This window comes from Vicia villosa, linkage group LG2 (genome assembly GCF_029867415.1).
Source record: "Vicia villosa cultivar HV-30 ecotype Madison, WI linkage group LG2, Vvil1.0, whole genome shotgun sequence".
Lineage (NCBI taxonomy): Eukaryota > Viridiplantae > Streptophyta > Magnoliopsida > Fabales > Fabaceae > Vicia > Vicia villosa.
The window spans coordinates 67,883,220-67,899,186 of NC_081181.1; the positions used below are offsets into that span (position 1 = coordinate 67,883,220).

Sequence of the window (15,967 nt, forward strand, 5' to 3'; positions counted from 1 at the left end):
ATATATTAATCATTCGATATTTTCCATATGTGATAGTGATGATTGACATTATTATCGTGTAGACTGTCAAAATGGTGTATATATGATGTAACAATTATATTTTGATCTATTTATTTTGGCAACTACATTGAACTAGTAGACATTATCATTTGCATACCGTAAACCCTGTGTGGCTCCGCCCCTAGCCTCGGGTGTAGCCGGTGTAATCTCATGGGCACTGGCGTAAGAAGCTTGTTCAGAAATGGGAGAATCGGAAGAAACTTGTTGAGACATGGTCCTGTCGTGGCTTAAATAAAAAGAAAATACAATATTAATAATTATGTAATATTACTATCAAAATTTACGAACAACATACACAACTTTTATGTCGCAAGAAAATAGATGGATAAAGTCATGTTGTTGGGGTTGAAAATTACTTAATATTACTATTAAAACAAATTGTTGAGTGTATTACGTCCTATTTTTTTTTGTTCAAAAACATATATATTCTTTACAATAATGAGACGATAAAGATCAAACTGCCATGTCATAAACTACCACAAATACCAATTTGGATCCTCGGCATCGATATGTATGCAACCATCTCTACCGCAATATTTAAACCATTTGATATGTTTTTTTAATAAGCAACCGCTTCATATGTAAAGGCTTGTTTCAATTGATTTATCAACGATATACATAGTCTATTTTCCTCTTTCTCTATATTGACTTTTGGTGTGAGTTTTTTTACTACATAAATTTAAATTTAAATATGCATAGTTATATATTTAATGTTTAATAAATTGTAACAAAATATTTAAAATAAAAGTATCATGTTCTTTTTTAGGGGGCATAGTCCGGCCAAATTCTAAATTAAAGCTAATTTTTTTTGTTAAACTAGTTAAAAGGTTAATGGTTAAATATATATTTTTTTAATCTAAGTTAATCTTTATTGATTACTATAGTCACACTAACATCAGCTTATATTCTATGTAAGTTTTTTTAAAATGTGATATAATTAATTACACTTTAAAATATTATTACCTATATATTTTAGTATTTAAAATATTAAAAAAATATTCTAAATTTATCTAGTGAGTACTCTCAATGGTAGGACGTTTTTATATTTATATTTTGAGTTAAATGTATTATTTTATATCTATTAAAATACAAATTGACATTTTAAATTAAAAGGTTTGTTTTAAATTTTTTTAACTTAAATTAAATTAAATAGTTCAATAAAGTTAATTTATTAAAAAATTAAGTTAATGATATTTTAACATCTAGACGATAATACAATATAAATATATAAACATTGTGACATGTGATTATAGAAAACAGTAAGAATAAGATGGATGAAAAAACATGTTTAATTTTTATTGAATATATTTGGGTTTATTTGTAGTCACAACAATTTTTTATTAAATTTCAAATGTTAATAATATTTTACAATCTAATAATGTCAAATTATATTAAAAACAATACGAATTAAGATGGATAAAAAAAATGTTAAACCATTAACTATTTTAAATAGAATTTGGTTTTACTATGCAAAAACAAAACATGGTATAATTTTCTTTTTAATAATTTGTCAAATTTTTTTTATTACATATTACCTTGCTAATGGCTAATAGTAGTTGGAAATTAAAAAAAGTATGGCACTCACTTTCATAAGCTAATATGTTAAAATATTATAAAATTAGACTCATAAAAAAATACATCGTCTCATATGTCACTTGAACCTGCATGACGTACGTGCTAGCTGGTAGTATTGACTCACTAACAACACAAAACTAGCCCTTTTTTTGCTGGTAGTATTGACTCACTAACAACACAAAACTAGCCCTTTTTTTGAGTAACTGTAAGTGTATTAAACACTGGAAATGAGCTTCTTTTTTTTTTTAACTGTAAGTGTATTAAACACTGGAAATGAGCATAAGTTATACAACAAAACATAAAAACAGAAACAGAAACAAAATTAGATTTCAAGCAAGTAAATACACTTAAAACAACAAAACATAAAAACAGAAACAGAAACAGAAACAAAATTATATTTCAAGCAAGTAAATCCACTTAAAACAAGGTTTTCAATCACATGCTCAGAGTGTAATATTCAATAGTTTTATCTCAACAGCCAATTTGATGAGGCACCAAGTCCTCAACTCCCACAAGGCAATTTGATGACTAGAACTAACATGAATCATGGTTTGTTACTTTACTGTATATAAAATTACCTTGTGTTTCGTTCAAGTTGGATCTCCAATTTGGGTGGTGAAATCCTTCTGATCTGTATGAATTAGAAATTCATTTAATACTCAATTAGAACTATACAAATTCCAGAATCCAAATCTGTTAAAATAACATAGATAAAATAACGGGAAGAACAAGGTCATATTAGCTTTAATTTGAATTTCCTTAATGTAAGAACAAATCATAAATGATATTCTCAAAAGAATGAGTGTACACACTGCAAAACTTTATACCTAGGTTGGAATCGCAAAGATGGAGAGAGACAAGAAAAGATCATATCTAAACCTAACCTTACATATGCATTTAAATAATAGTAAGAAATGAACAATACAAGATGAACATTGTGAGACAACTTACGAGAATCGTGAACCGCAAAACGAGGATCTGAAATGAGCACAAAGGGAGATATAAACGTGAATACGTGATGAATGGGAAGGAATCGAATAAGTACATAAAGAATAAGGAGCCATATGGAAAAAATGAAGTTACCGAAGAGAGCCTAAGCCACAAATGATGATCTGATCCTCGAGATATAATAAACAGAGGAAATGAAAGTGATGAACTTGAAGAGTTTTTAAAGTGAGAAGTTTGTTGGGAGGAGAGATGAATATATGGAGATCAAAGTAATGAACTTGAAGAGTTTTTAAAGTGAGAAGTTTGCTGGGAGGAGAGGTGAATTTATGGAGATCAAAGTGATGAACTTGTGGGTTCGGAGGAGAGTTGAAGATAAAATTTTCCATGGTCAAATGGATTGCCTCTTCTAGCTAATTCAAACAACAATATACCAATGTGATGTTTGGTTAATAGTAGATAGCTTTAATAAAAGAAGATGAAAAATTCATATCAGTACAAATGAAGAAACGTACACTCTCACACACCAACATCATCACATTATATTTTATCAAACACTTCTATCACCAGAGGGACCAATTCATAGAATGCATGTTTTTGAGGAAAAAGCGGCCCTTGTTATAGAGTGATCTTTCTCTTCTTTTTATTCTAAACAAAGTAGATAGATTTTTCTTTTGTCACCAAAAGAACTGCGCGTGATTCTCTTTTTCTCCACTCCCTACATTTGGACATCATCATTTTCTTAAATTCACATGTCAATTTATCGATCATATTTAATTTAATTTAAAAAATTTAAAACAAACCTTTTAATTTAATGTTAATTTGTATTTTAATAGATATAAAATAATACATTTAACTCAAAATATAAATATAAAAACGTCCTACCATTGAGACTACTCACTAAATAAATTTATAATATTTTTTAATATTTTAAATATTAAAATATAAATTTAATAATATTTTAAAGTCTAATTATATCACATTTTTAAAAAATTACAAAATATAAGCTGATGTTATTGTGACTATAGTAATCAATAATATAAGAAATTGCATATTTATGTATTTGGATGCTCTAAAAAAGATGGAGAAAGAGAAGTGAAGTTTTCCTATTAAGAAGTTTCGAGGTGGAGGCGTGCCTGACATAGCACTCTTTATTGACATGCTTTGCTTTGTGATGGAGAAACCTAGCACAAAGTTTAAAAAGACTCAGACATAATTAACACCGGGAAGGACACCTAGAAAACAACTCAAGAAAGCAATATACACCAAACTAAGAACACCACACCACCTAAGAACACCCACATCCATGTCACCCAATTTGGTGGTGTAAATGGACCTCATCCAATATAATATATTATTTCATGTTTTCCAATTACTTAAACTACCCAATTATATTTTTTAAATATCCATACCACTCTTCTAAAATTTTAAAATGGATCCCACTAAACTCTTAATATATTCTAAATTTATATTTTACATTAGTATATAAATATATAATTTAAACAAGTTAATTCAACTATATCAAAATGTAATAAAAAAACACAACATATATTAAAAATAAATTAAAAAATGACCGTTTGAAAATTATACAAGTTTTACCGTTGAAAAATAAAACTGTAATATTTAATGTTGCAACTATCACATTTATTGTTATAGATTAATTGTGCTCTGCAAAGCCACTTTCAAAAAATAAAGCCACGCATAAACTGTCCAAAAGTAGATTTTTTTACTCATGTGCCACAAAAATGAAACAAAAATACCAATATGCCATGAAATGAAAAAAAATACCAGTTTGCCACACTTTCCTTTGGGGTCCGTCCAGGGGTTGGCCGGACTGATGAAGCACTTTTTTCTCTTGTTGGGGTCCGGTTAGGGGTTGGTTGGACTCTAACTAGTCCGTTTTTTTTTGTTTTTTTAATTGATTTAAATGTTTTATTAATTATAATAAATGTTTTTTATTAGTTATAATGATTAAAATATAATTAAAAATGTAAAAAATATTATAATAAATAAAAAAATAATTTTTTTATTATAAATAATGATTAAAATACAATAAAATATAATAAAAAACATTATAATATAATAAAAAAAATTATTTGCCAATAAATGTTTTTTAATTGAATTTAAGAATTTATTAATTATAAAAATTGTTTTTTATTATAATTAATGATTAAAATATAATAAAAAATTAAAATATTTATTTTATTTAATACATAAACGGGTACAAGGAAAAAAAACCTATTTTTTCTTCTTTGGTTGGACCATATGTCCCCCAGTGAGACATTTTTTGGGTATCTTTGGTCTCGTACCCCTACATAACGGTTGATCATTGTTTGGTGGAGGTTGCCTTTGTGGAGAATCGTCGCTTGAAAGATCTTACTTATAGGCAATGTGGTTGTACAATATTACTTATAGGCAAAAAAATAATAAGAAAATATATGTCCTCGTCCATCTATTGGCCGAACCTACACATGCTCTCGTCCATCTATTGGCCGAACCTACACATGTTCGTCCAACCCGTGACTTACTCATATTTTTAATAATTAAAATAGAATTTTTTTAATTTTTTATTATATTTTAATCATTAATTATAATAAAAAAATAATTTTTATAATTAATAAATCCTTAAATTCAATTAAAAAAAATTTATTGGCAAATAATTTTTTTTATTATATTATAATGTTTTTTATTATATTTTATTGTATTTTAATCATTATTTATAATAAAAAAAATTATTTTTTTATTTATTATAATTTTTTTTACATTTTTAATTATATTTTAATCATTATAACTAATAAAAAACATTTATTATAATTAATAAAACATTTAAATCAATTAAAAAAACAAAAAAAAAAACGGACTAGTTAGAGTCCAACCAACCCCTGGCCGGACCACAACAGGAAAAAAAGTGTTTCATCAGTCCGGCCAACCCCTGGACGGACCCCAAAGAAAAGTGTGGCAAACTGGTATTTTTTTTTCATTTCATGGCATATTGGTATTTTTGTTTATTTTTGTGGCACATGAGTAAAAAAATCCCAAAAGTAAAACTTACTGACACAATTTTCTTGAATTTGGTGAAACACCCACTGATTGGTCTAACAGGTCACCTTCTACTCAATTAATGTTCTGCAGAAAACAGCAAATGAGTTAGTACAAGTTAGGTCCGACCGAACCCGGTTCACCCGTTGAAAAAACCAACACTTCGGACGGTTAAGTTTGAGCTCACGGGTCTGCAAGTGGTTTTATTCAGTCTGACACCGACCGAAAGTTACATTTATTTCTTCCAGTAGATTGCTTTATATGCTACTAGTACTCCATTATTACTATATGTGTAGTTGACACATTTTAATATAAATACTTTATACTAGGCATCCCATCAATTTAGTCTTGATACCCATGTGACTATCATTATTTTTTATTTGTTTCAAATTTATTTTTTAACTTAATTACCTTACATTTTATCTTCTCATCTTCTCCAAGTTTCTCTTTCCTCTCTCTTTACATCAAACACAGTCCAACTTCCTTTATTTTTAAATTAAGATTAATTAACCTCTTATGGTAAATATAGATGTTTATTGAGTTTAACATAATTTTTTATATTAACATAGCATGTTTCATTTTATATTAAAAGATATTCCTTTTGCTTTTAAATTTTTTAAATTAATTTATAAGGAAAAATTCTAAACAAAAACATCTTAATAAGTCACGATTAATTTCATACCTATAAAAGTAATTTCATATTAAAAAAAAATTAGAATTCATGAAGCATACGAGGCTACCATAGGTTATTACTACCAGTCACATTTTTTTAAGAGGCAAAAATAAGTTTATTTACTAACGAGAAGCTAGACTAGCATAAGTGTCATACCCCAAAATTTGCCCATGGTATTTTGACTCACATGACTTTCTAATTCACAAGGTTGTACAAGAATTGAGCATACTCATCCTTCTCCTAGGCAAAAGGGCCCCGATTAGGGTTTTGTTTCTTCTCAATGAAAAGAGATTTTTGACACCTCAAGTGGACTTCATGGTTTCCCATATGCTTCAAAGGATCCCTATTTTTATGATATTTATTTATTTTATTTGGATTTTATTTATTTAAAATCTAAATAAATCAAGTAAAATATAAAGATATTTGATTTAATTCATGAGGTTTTATTTTAATCATCCAAAGGGCCCATAAGATCAAATATTATTTATTCCATGTTTTTGTTTCACTTATAGTTGATTTTATTTATTTAATTTCAATAAAAATCAAATAAAATCATGGATGAATAATGAGAAATATTATGTGATGGATTCCATAAATATTTGATCAATTTAAATTGATTGAGAAGACCAATAATACGTGGAAAGAGCATGGAAATAGAATGCAATCCAAGAAAGAAAGTTTTAATACAAAAATGAAGTCAAATATTTTTCAATCAAAAGGCTTGATTCTTTCCATAAGAGTTAACCTAATTCTATGGTCATATATATGCACAAACATTACACAAGAGGGGGGGGACAAAAAAAAAAGAACGTAAGGAGCTGCCACAAAAGCTAGGGTTTTATTCCAAAATTCTCAAACAAACTTGCACCACCAAATCTTCATCTACAACCGTTCCTCAGAAGCTTAAAAGAGTTCTACCGTGTTCCTGAGGTAACATAAAGTGGGATTGAATCATTCACCACGCCTGAATGCTGTTAAAAAACGTGTTCCATGTGTTACATATTCATGCATTATTTCAAGTTCTCATATCTCACGTTTTAATTTATTTCAATTGAATCTAACTTGTTTTACGAGTTCATGGGACGTTTTAGAAGGGACATGAGTCTTTGGTTCAAAGCTTTAACGTGAGAATTGCGAGCTGCCATGGCTAGGGCTCGACGGAGGAAAGTCTTCGTTTTGCATGATCCAAGCGGATTCAATCCAAAAGAATGTCACCAATAGATTCGTGGCATGTCATTTGTTAGATATGGGTAACCTTTCTTCTTGGTCATGTTGTTTTCTTGCAGGTTTAAGAAGTTACAGCCATAGCCGCGATTTCCCTAAGAAAATCCGCAGGAAAAACCATGGCAAAAGTTGCAGCTATATCCGCAGGGAAGAAGGTTGGAGATGATGAACAGGGACTGATACATGTACCTACGCGTGTGATGCTGCAATTGGTGGGCCAACCAATTCAAACCTCTCTCCGTACGCGTGTGGCCTTACTATTCGCCAGTCAACCACCCATGAATCCTTTTCCATCTGCGATTGGTTTCTCCAAGGCGCATGGGACCCACACGTTTGACTTTTCAAAATTTTCAATTAAGATTTTCTTTATATTTATTATATATTTGTTGTTTAATCAACAGAATAAAAGCACAGCACAGTTGGTTGCAGGATGTTCATACGTGAGGGTAGGGGGTTCGAACCCCACTTCTTGCAATATATCCCAAATGTTTTTGCCTTCTTTGAATCAAAGATCCAGCACAAGTGTCCAGCGAACGCCCACGGTGCACTTTCGCCACATTTAACCTCAGATCTTCATGCAGTCAGATCCAACGCCCCTGGAGACGTGCCCTCACCATACATCCTCAGAGTCTATCCACAGGGGATCCAGCGCCCCACTTATCTTGTTGTGTGCTTTCTTTGTTTTTTTGTTTAGTTTAATTTGTTTGTTTTAATTAATTGTTAATTAACTTCTAACCACAAAAACTAACACTTTTTTTTAACACAAACTAAAAATACAAAAAAAATTAGATTTAGGTTTAATTAGTTTAATAGTTTTTAATTAACTTAGTAATTAGGATTTATTAATTTAACTTTGATTTTAAGAATTAGTTTTTTTTAACCTAGCGTTTATTTAATTAATTTAGGAATAACAAATTAGACTTAGTTTTATTTTCGCCTATTCACGATTCTCTTCTCATCTCAAACTCCTTTGAATGGCGCATGATTGATTATTGATTTATTTAAATTCCTGTTATTTAAATATTAGAAATCGATGTATAGGTTGCAAGGATATTTTTGTAATAGCGTAGATTCATGTTTCCGCATTTACTTTCCGCACATTATAACTGCTACTATTATCTGTTTAGATGTATGCTTAGGATTGTATGGCAAGATAAAATCAATCACTATCTAACTTTAACTCAAGATAAATAAATATTCGAAACACGTGATTGTTGCACACACTCACCTCTAGGGTTTCCCCTCTCTGTTGCCTTTCGGAAAATAATAGTCAAGTCCCTCGAAGCGTAGGGATGTCTTAGCCTATGTTGCCTTCGATTCAAAATCACCACGTCCCTCCGATTAAAAGATCATAATCCCTTCGATGATGCCTTCGGTATAAATGATCTAGTCCCTCGATTAAGTGGTGATCGTCCCTTCAATGGCTAAGGTATCCCTACACATTGCCTTTATGACTATTCACATCTCATAGGACTTCCTACCCTCTTTATGGTATGGATAGTCCCTATGACGACTCGATGACCCTTCGATGACCCGTACATCCAATGTATAGGACTACCTACCTTCAAATGGTATGGATAGTACTATCGCCCAAGGAAGGACTTAATGAATAGGAAAGACCTTACGAATTAGTGTAGGAACTCTTAGGTGCTTGCTCACAAACAAATTCAAACAAAAACAGATACTTTTCCCACCATGTTTTTTAACATTGTCTTTTTAGACATTTTTTCAAAACAAAAGTGTTTTTTCTAAACACACACTACTTTTTCAAACAAATCAAACATTTCAAACAAAAGTGAGCTAAGCAACTAAGAGCCCGTAGATAACTACGGATGAAAAGGGTGCTTACACCTTCCCTTTTCATAACCTACCCCCCGAACTCAAACTCTTTTCAAAGAAGGTCTTTCCTGTTCTTTTATACCTTTCCTAATTGGATAAAATAAAAGTCGGTGGCGACTCTTGCTCACCGCAACATTGTTGCTTATAAAAACAAAAGTCAGTTCACCGAGTTACAGAACTGGCGACTCTGCTGGGGACACTTAAAAAGAGGGGTTACCTTAAAGTTTAGTTCACTTTAATAATTGTTTGTTTTGATTGCTTTACCTTTCAAGGTTGTTTGGGCAAGTGAATGGAAGATGAATCCTATACCCGAATTCGAGTGCACCATAAGATAGGAAGTGGCATAGTCACGGCGACCTCCCTTGTGCATGCTTGGGATTGGTCAATATGAAGTTCACGCTTGAGTTAGGCCTTCACTGGTTATTATGTACCTCTTTTGCAAGAGAGAGGTTTACGTATGTATCTTTGGGTGCGTCGGAGCTCAAGGACCTTTAGTCACCTTTAACCCATCTTAACTTTTAGGAACGTAGTGGGAGGGCTATTCTTGGTGCATGCCAAGTTATGGTCGCGACCCGATACTACAGCTCAGATAGGTTTCTTCCTAAAGTATCATTGCATGGTATGCATGTACCATGTTCGAGGGTGCTTTAGAAGGGGCTGACAATTCTGGGTCACTAGTAGAACCCGTTGCTGATATCGTCCTTATCCTTAGAAGTACCTTTGGGGAAGGGTAGTTACCTGGTCAGACTCCATGCAAGCCTCTAAACTTAAGGACACTTATGTGACTTGCTTGTGTGTGCTACTAACCCTTCTATTTCCTTGCAGGAATTGTTTGTAGGACTCATTTGTCCTTGTTACTTCACACTATGCCTAATGAACTACATTCGCATAACATCATGACATCATACGCATAGCATGTTAACTAACCCTTTCGAAGGATCTTAGGGATTTAGGGCGCACAATTTCAGGTTCTCTTATCAAGGACTGAACTCTTATCAAGGGGCAAGAGGATTTACTTTCCTCTCGCCACATACCTTCCAAATTCAGAGACGCTGTACCTATCAAGGGGCAAGAGGATTTATTTTCCTCTAGCCGTGTGCATGCAAATTCAGACGTTCCCGAATCAGAGGCGATGACCCACTCGATATGGTGAGCTTGATTCTCAAAGAAGAACATCCAAAAATCAGAGTTCTTCAAACGAAGAAGCGATCGAATCATTTTTGACGTTGCTAACTAAATTTCCAGAGATCCTTGAAAATATTGCATCTGCATTCATATCATTGCATCACAGGTTTCCACCACAGGTTTCTCACCTCCTCGCTGTTTATTTCAGCATCATGAATCTCGAGCAATCCGTCAAAGACCTTCAAGCTCAGAACGCTCAGTTTCAAGATCTGATCCTGAACTTGTCCAAGGGGCAAGATGAACTAAAAGCACTCCTTACCAGGAAGAAGAAGAAGAGTAAGAAGACTCTGGGGAAAAAGCTTAGACCGATCTTACAACTCAGAGATGCCGAAGCCTCTGAAGACAGTGACGAAGATGAGCAAGATGATGATGCTAGTGTCAAGACTGAGGCAAAAAGTGACCATGATGCTGCCAAGCCTTCTGAAGAAGAAGAGGACTATTACCATGAGGACGAACATCCGGATGACAAATACAAGTTGTTGGAGGAACGTATGAAAGCCATGGAAATTCAAAAGGTACCTGGACTAGATTTTGAAGATCTAGGACTCATCTCTGGAGTTGTTATACCTCCGAAATTCAAAATTCCAATTTTTGCAAAATACGATGGAGTCTCTTGTCCTAAGCTGCACTTGAAATCATATGTGAGGAAGATTCAACCTCATACTGCTGATAAGAAGCTATGGATCCATTTTTTTCAAGAGAGTTTATTTGGAACTCAACTCGAATGGTACTATCAACTGGAAAGTACCAACATCCGTACCTGGGAAGATTTGGTTGTTGCTTTCTACCAGCAATACCAATACAATGCTGACCTCGCACCAACTCGCATGCAACTACAAAGCATGTCTATGGGACCCGAGGAAAGTTTCAAGGAGTATGCTCAAAAATGGAGAGATCTAGCTGGAAGAGTCAAGGTTTGTTTTAAACTTTTTTAACTTAAATTAAATTAAATAGTTCAATAAAGTTAATTATTAAAAAATTAAGTTAATGATATTTTAACATCTAGACGATAATACAATATAAATATATAAACATTGTGACATGTGATTATAGAAAACAGTAAGATTAAGATGGATGAAAAAAATGTTAAACCATTAACTATTTTAAATAGAATTTGGTTTTACTATGCAAAAACAAAACATGGTATAATTTTCTTTTTAATAATTTGTCAAATTTTTTTTATTACATATTACCTTGCTAATGGCTAATAGTAGTTGGAAATTAAAAAAAGTATGGCACTCACTTTCATAAGCTAATATGTTAAAATATTATAAAATTAGACTCATAAAAAAATACATCGTCTCATATGTCACTTGAACCTGCATGACGTACGTGCTAGCTGGTAGTATTGACTCACTAACAACACAAAACTAGCCCTTTTTTTGCTGGTAGTATTGACTCACTAACAACACAAAACTAGCCCTTTTTTTGAGTAACTGTAAGTGTATTAAACACTGGAAATGAGCTTCTTTTTTTTTTTAATTGTAAGTGTATTAAACACTGGAAATGAGCATAAGTTATACAACAAAACATAAAAACAGAAACAGAAACAAAATTAGATTTCAAGCAAGTAAATACACTTAAAACAACAAAACATAAAAACAGAAACAGAAACAGAAACAAAATTATATTTCAAGCAAGTAAATCCACTTAAAACAAGGTTTTCAATCACATGCTCAGAGTGTAATATTCAATAGTTTTATCTCAACAGCCAATTTGATGAGGCACCAAGTCCTCAACTCCCACAAGGCAATTTGATGACTAGAACTAACATGAATCATGGTTTGTTACTTTACTGTATATAAAATTACCTTGTGTTTCGTTCAAGTTGGATCTCCAATTTGGGTGGTGAAATCCTTCTGATCTGTATGAATTAGAAATTCATTTAATACTCAATTAGAACTATACAAATTCCAGAATCCAAATCTGTTAAAATAACATAGATAAAATAACGGGAAGAACAAGGTCATATTAGCTTTAATTTGAATTTCCTTAATGTAAGAACAAATCATAAATGATATTCTCAAAAGAATGAGTGTACACACTGCAAAACTTTATACCTAGGTTGGAATCGCAAAGATGGAGAGAGACAAGAAAAGATCATATCTAAACCTAACCTTACATATGCATTTAAATAATAGTAAGAAATGAACAATACAAGATGAACATTGTGAGACAACTTACGAGAATCGTGAACCGCAAAACGAGGATCTGAAATGAGCACAAAGGGAGATATAAACGTGAATACGTGATGAATGGGAAGGAATCGAATAAGGACATAAAGAATAAGGAGCCATATGGAAAAAATGAAGTTACTTACTGTACCGAAGAGAGCCTAAGCCGCAAATGATGATCTGATCCTTGAGATATAATAAACAGAGGAAATGAAAGTGATGAACTTGAAGAGTTTTTAAAGTGAGAAGTTTGTTGGGAGGAGAGATGAATATATGGAGATCAAAGTAATGAACTTGAATAGTTTTTAAAGTGAGAAGTTTGCTGGGAGGAGAGGTGAATTTATGGAGATCAAAGTGATGAACTTGTGGGCTAGGAGGAGAGTTGAAGATAAAATTTTCCATGGTCAAATGGGTTGCCTCTTCTAGCTAATTCAAACAACAATATACCAATGTGATGTTTGGTTAATAGTAGATAGCTTTAATAAAAGAAGATGAAAAATTCATATCAGTACAAATGAAGAAACGTACACTCTCACACACCAACATCATCACATTATATTTTATCAAACACTTCTATCACCAGAGGGACCAATTCATAGAATGCATGTTTTTGAGGAAAAAGCGGCCCTTGTTATAGAGTGCTCTTTCTCTTCTTTTTATTCTAAACAAAGTAGATAGATTTTTCTTTTGTCACCAAAAGAACTGCGCGTGATTCTCTTTATCTCCACTCCCTGCATTTGGACATCATCATTTTCTTAAATTCACATGTCAATTTATCGAACATATTTAATTTAATTTATAAAATTTAAAACAAACCTTTTAATTTAATGTTAATTTGTATTTTAATAGATATAAAACAATACTGAGAATGTTAGACAGAGTGATAGTCAAAAGCTGCTTAATAAGGCTGTTGCTCTCCCTCTGAGTCAGCTTAAACAACTGCGCGAGGTATATTTAATGACTGTGATTCTAATATAGTTGAAGTTTAATTTATGAACCGTGTGATATTGTATCGTTAGTGCAAATGGATTTTTGCAGGAAGCTTTTTGTGCTACTGTTGCAAAGACAAGGAAACTCATTGCTTCTTCCTGTCGATGGTACTATCGGTGCTGCCATGCATGCACCAAAACGGCACGCGGTGATAAACCTCCATATGAATGTGATAATCGCCATTTGACTGAGACGGAAATATATAAGTATGGATCTTTTACTACATTTTTATTTGACCGATAAAAGCTTTGGCTGATTTTGTGTTTTTTTGACATGTATTGTTATCCAACAACAGGTATAAGATTGAAGTCGAAGGATTCCATCTCGACATGTCCTGCAAATTTATATTTTGGGACAGGGAATGCCAACAGATTTTAGGTATTTCAGCTGCTCAGATGCGCGACACGATGATACAGGTTGTTGATCATATCCTACTTTTTATATGAATTAAACCTACTATGTTAATGTATTGTCCTTAACATGGTCGTTTTCTGTTGTAGGCTGGTATTACAGATCCTTTGGATTTTCCCTTGAAGCTAGATGCCATGTTGAACTTGGATCTGGCTTTGAGAGTTAGATGGCAGCCCAGTTGGGACAGCTGCTCCGTTATTATGTTTATTGATGACAAACCGTTTGTTAAACAATTTGGTGCTCCATGGGAGCCTAGGCAGGTAAAACTTAACCAATAACAACTCTGAACATGTTTGTTTTACCTCCTTCACTCATGCTGATTGTATTGATCTCTATAAGGCTAATGTCGCGGTTTCTGAACCGTCCGGTACTGAACCCTCCGGAACTAAGCTGGCAGTCCAGGTCAGCTAATGACTAATAACATTATAACTTCAATACAGAATTATTGTACTCAATTGGTTTGAATGGTTATGATTTATCCACATGTTTTTCTTTTTGGTGGCAGATAAAAGAGAGCGTTGATGAAGCTAACACTGTGGCTGCCGATGATTGTGACGTCCTTACGGTATGATACACCTAATAGCAGCCTTCATCTATTCAAAACACATCTGGACGTATGCATAACTGATTATTGTTTCTTTGTATTATGTGACTGCAGGATTTAGAGATAACCTCCAAACATAACCCCGATCCGCAAACACCCACTGCAAAGAGGCAAAACCATGATGGCTCAAGCGAATCGACGACCGTGTGTGATGGGGAACTTTCTTCCACAAAACTTAAAAAGATCATCAAGTTGGAGAAATAAAATGTAGTTGTACTCCTTTTTTGAGAAATCGTTTTGTATTGGCATGTACCATTTTGAAACTGTGTCGTGCCCCGCCATTTAAAAGTCCTGTTTCATAGAACTATCCTACTGGATATGTCGTTATATTTTGTTGACGGCGGTCTATTTCTCTACGTCCCATTTGTATTTTTGGCTAACTTTAAAGTCTACCTTAATTGCTAAGCAATGTAATTCATCTATCTTACATAACATTTTCAGTATACCTGTTGTTGTGACTTATGTGGCTCTATTGTATAAGACTTACCATCTATATTCATGATTTCACCGAAATTTCTTCTGAGTATAAGCAAACCATTAACTACAATGACTTAACATAGCTAAATCCAATTAAAACTCTATTACATGTAATGACAATATTTTACAATTAACATATATTTACTTACATAATATCTTCAACGATTGGTCTATAGTAACCTATTTTTTTGGTTGCATAACCACAAATAATGAACTCTCTCTTCAAATTCAATTTTTTGGTTGCAGTCTCACAATTTGGATTATTATATTGCTTTTAAAATGGTAGATGCCAATACTGACCCTTCCAAACAATTGTGCTTCTTTTTTTATGCTGTTTCAAATCCAATAATACAACAGGTATAATGAAAACACCCTCACGTGCTATGTGTGTCAGAAACTTCTTTTTAACTTTTTGACAAACTTCCTATTTGCAACTGTTCCTGCGGCCTATGCTTTTACCTTTCCAATCATCTTACCTTGCACTTAATCCTAGACTGCACATCTACATTTTTATAAACCCAATGCATGCTTACAAACACATCATATTATAATAATCCAATTTTATTAATGATTTTTGAAAGTAAAATAATATTATTAACTTTTCTTTTTTGATGGCAAATTTCAAATATATAATACACCACTGGAGGGAAAACGAAATATTTCAAATTACCCTCTTTTTTTGGTTTCCATCCCATTTTGATGCCATATAAGTATACAACTGGATGTTACATGCATCATCCCTTTTTGCATACTTAGGCCAGCGATTTCGTG

At 32.4% G+C, this 15,967-nt stretch overlaps 1 protein-coding gene and 1 long non-coding RNA gene across 2 annotated transcripts; one reads left to right on the forward strand and one right to left on the reverse strand.

Annotated features, from left to right (window-relative positions):
- Positions 1 to 230: 230 nt before the first annotated feature.
- On the reverse strand, positions 231 to 13,007 carry LOC131646252 (uncharacterized). The gene is made up of 4 exons (XR_009297373.1): positions 12,861 to 13,007; positions 12,725 to 12,751; positions 12,352 to 12,404; positions 231 to 286 (listed from the first exon to the last, which is right to left on the reverse strand). It is a non-coding gene; the product is annotated as an uncharacterized LOC131646252 (long non-coding RNA).
- Positions 13,008 to 13,314: 307 nt separating this feature from the next.
- Positions 13,315 to 14,923, forward strand: LOC131649290 (uncharacterized). The gene is made up of 8 exons (XM_058919060.1): positions 13,315 to 13,352; positions 13,590 to 13,662; positions 13,753 to 13,910; positions 14,000 to 14,120; positions 14,205 to 14,375; positions 14,455 to 14,517; positions 14,621 to 14,680; positions 14,774 to 14,923. The coding sequence occupies exons 1-8, from the start codon at positions 13,315 to 13,317 to the stop codon at positions 14,921 to 14,923; spliced, it is 834 nt and encodes a 277-aa protein (XP_058775043.1).
- The last annotated feature ends 1,044 nt before the right edge of the window (positions 14,924 to 15,967 follow it).

What these genes read in the sequence shown, in the direction of transcription:
- LOC131649290 (XM_058919060.1), top strand. Translation starts at nt 13,315, where the DNA reads ATGCATGTTTTTGAGGAAAAAGCGGCCCTTGTTATAGA. An exon ending in AAAGCGGCCCTTGTTATAGA is followed by an intron (nt 13,353 to 13,589) that starts GTGCTCTTTCTC and finishes TGAGAATGTTAG; the next exon opens with ACAGAGTGATAGTCAAAAGC. An exon ending in AGCTTAAACAACTGCGCGAG is followed by an intron (nt 13,663 to 13,752) that starts GTATATTTAATG and finishes GGATTTTTGCAG; the next exon opens with GAAGCTTTTTGTGCTACTGT.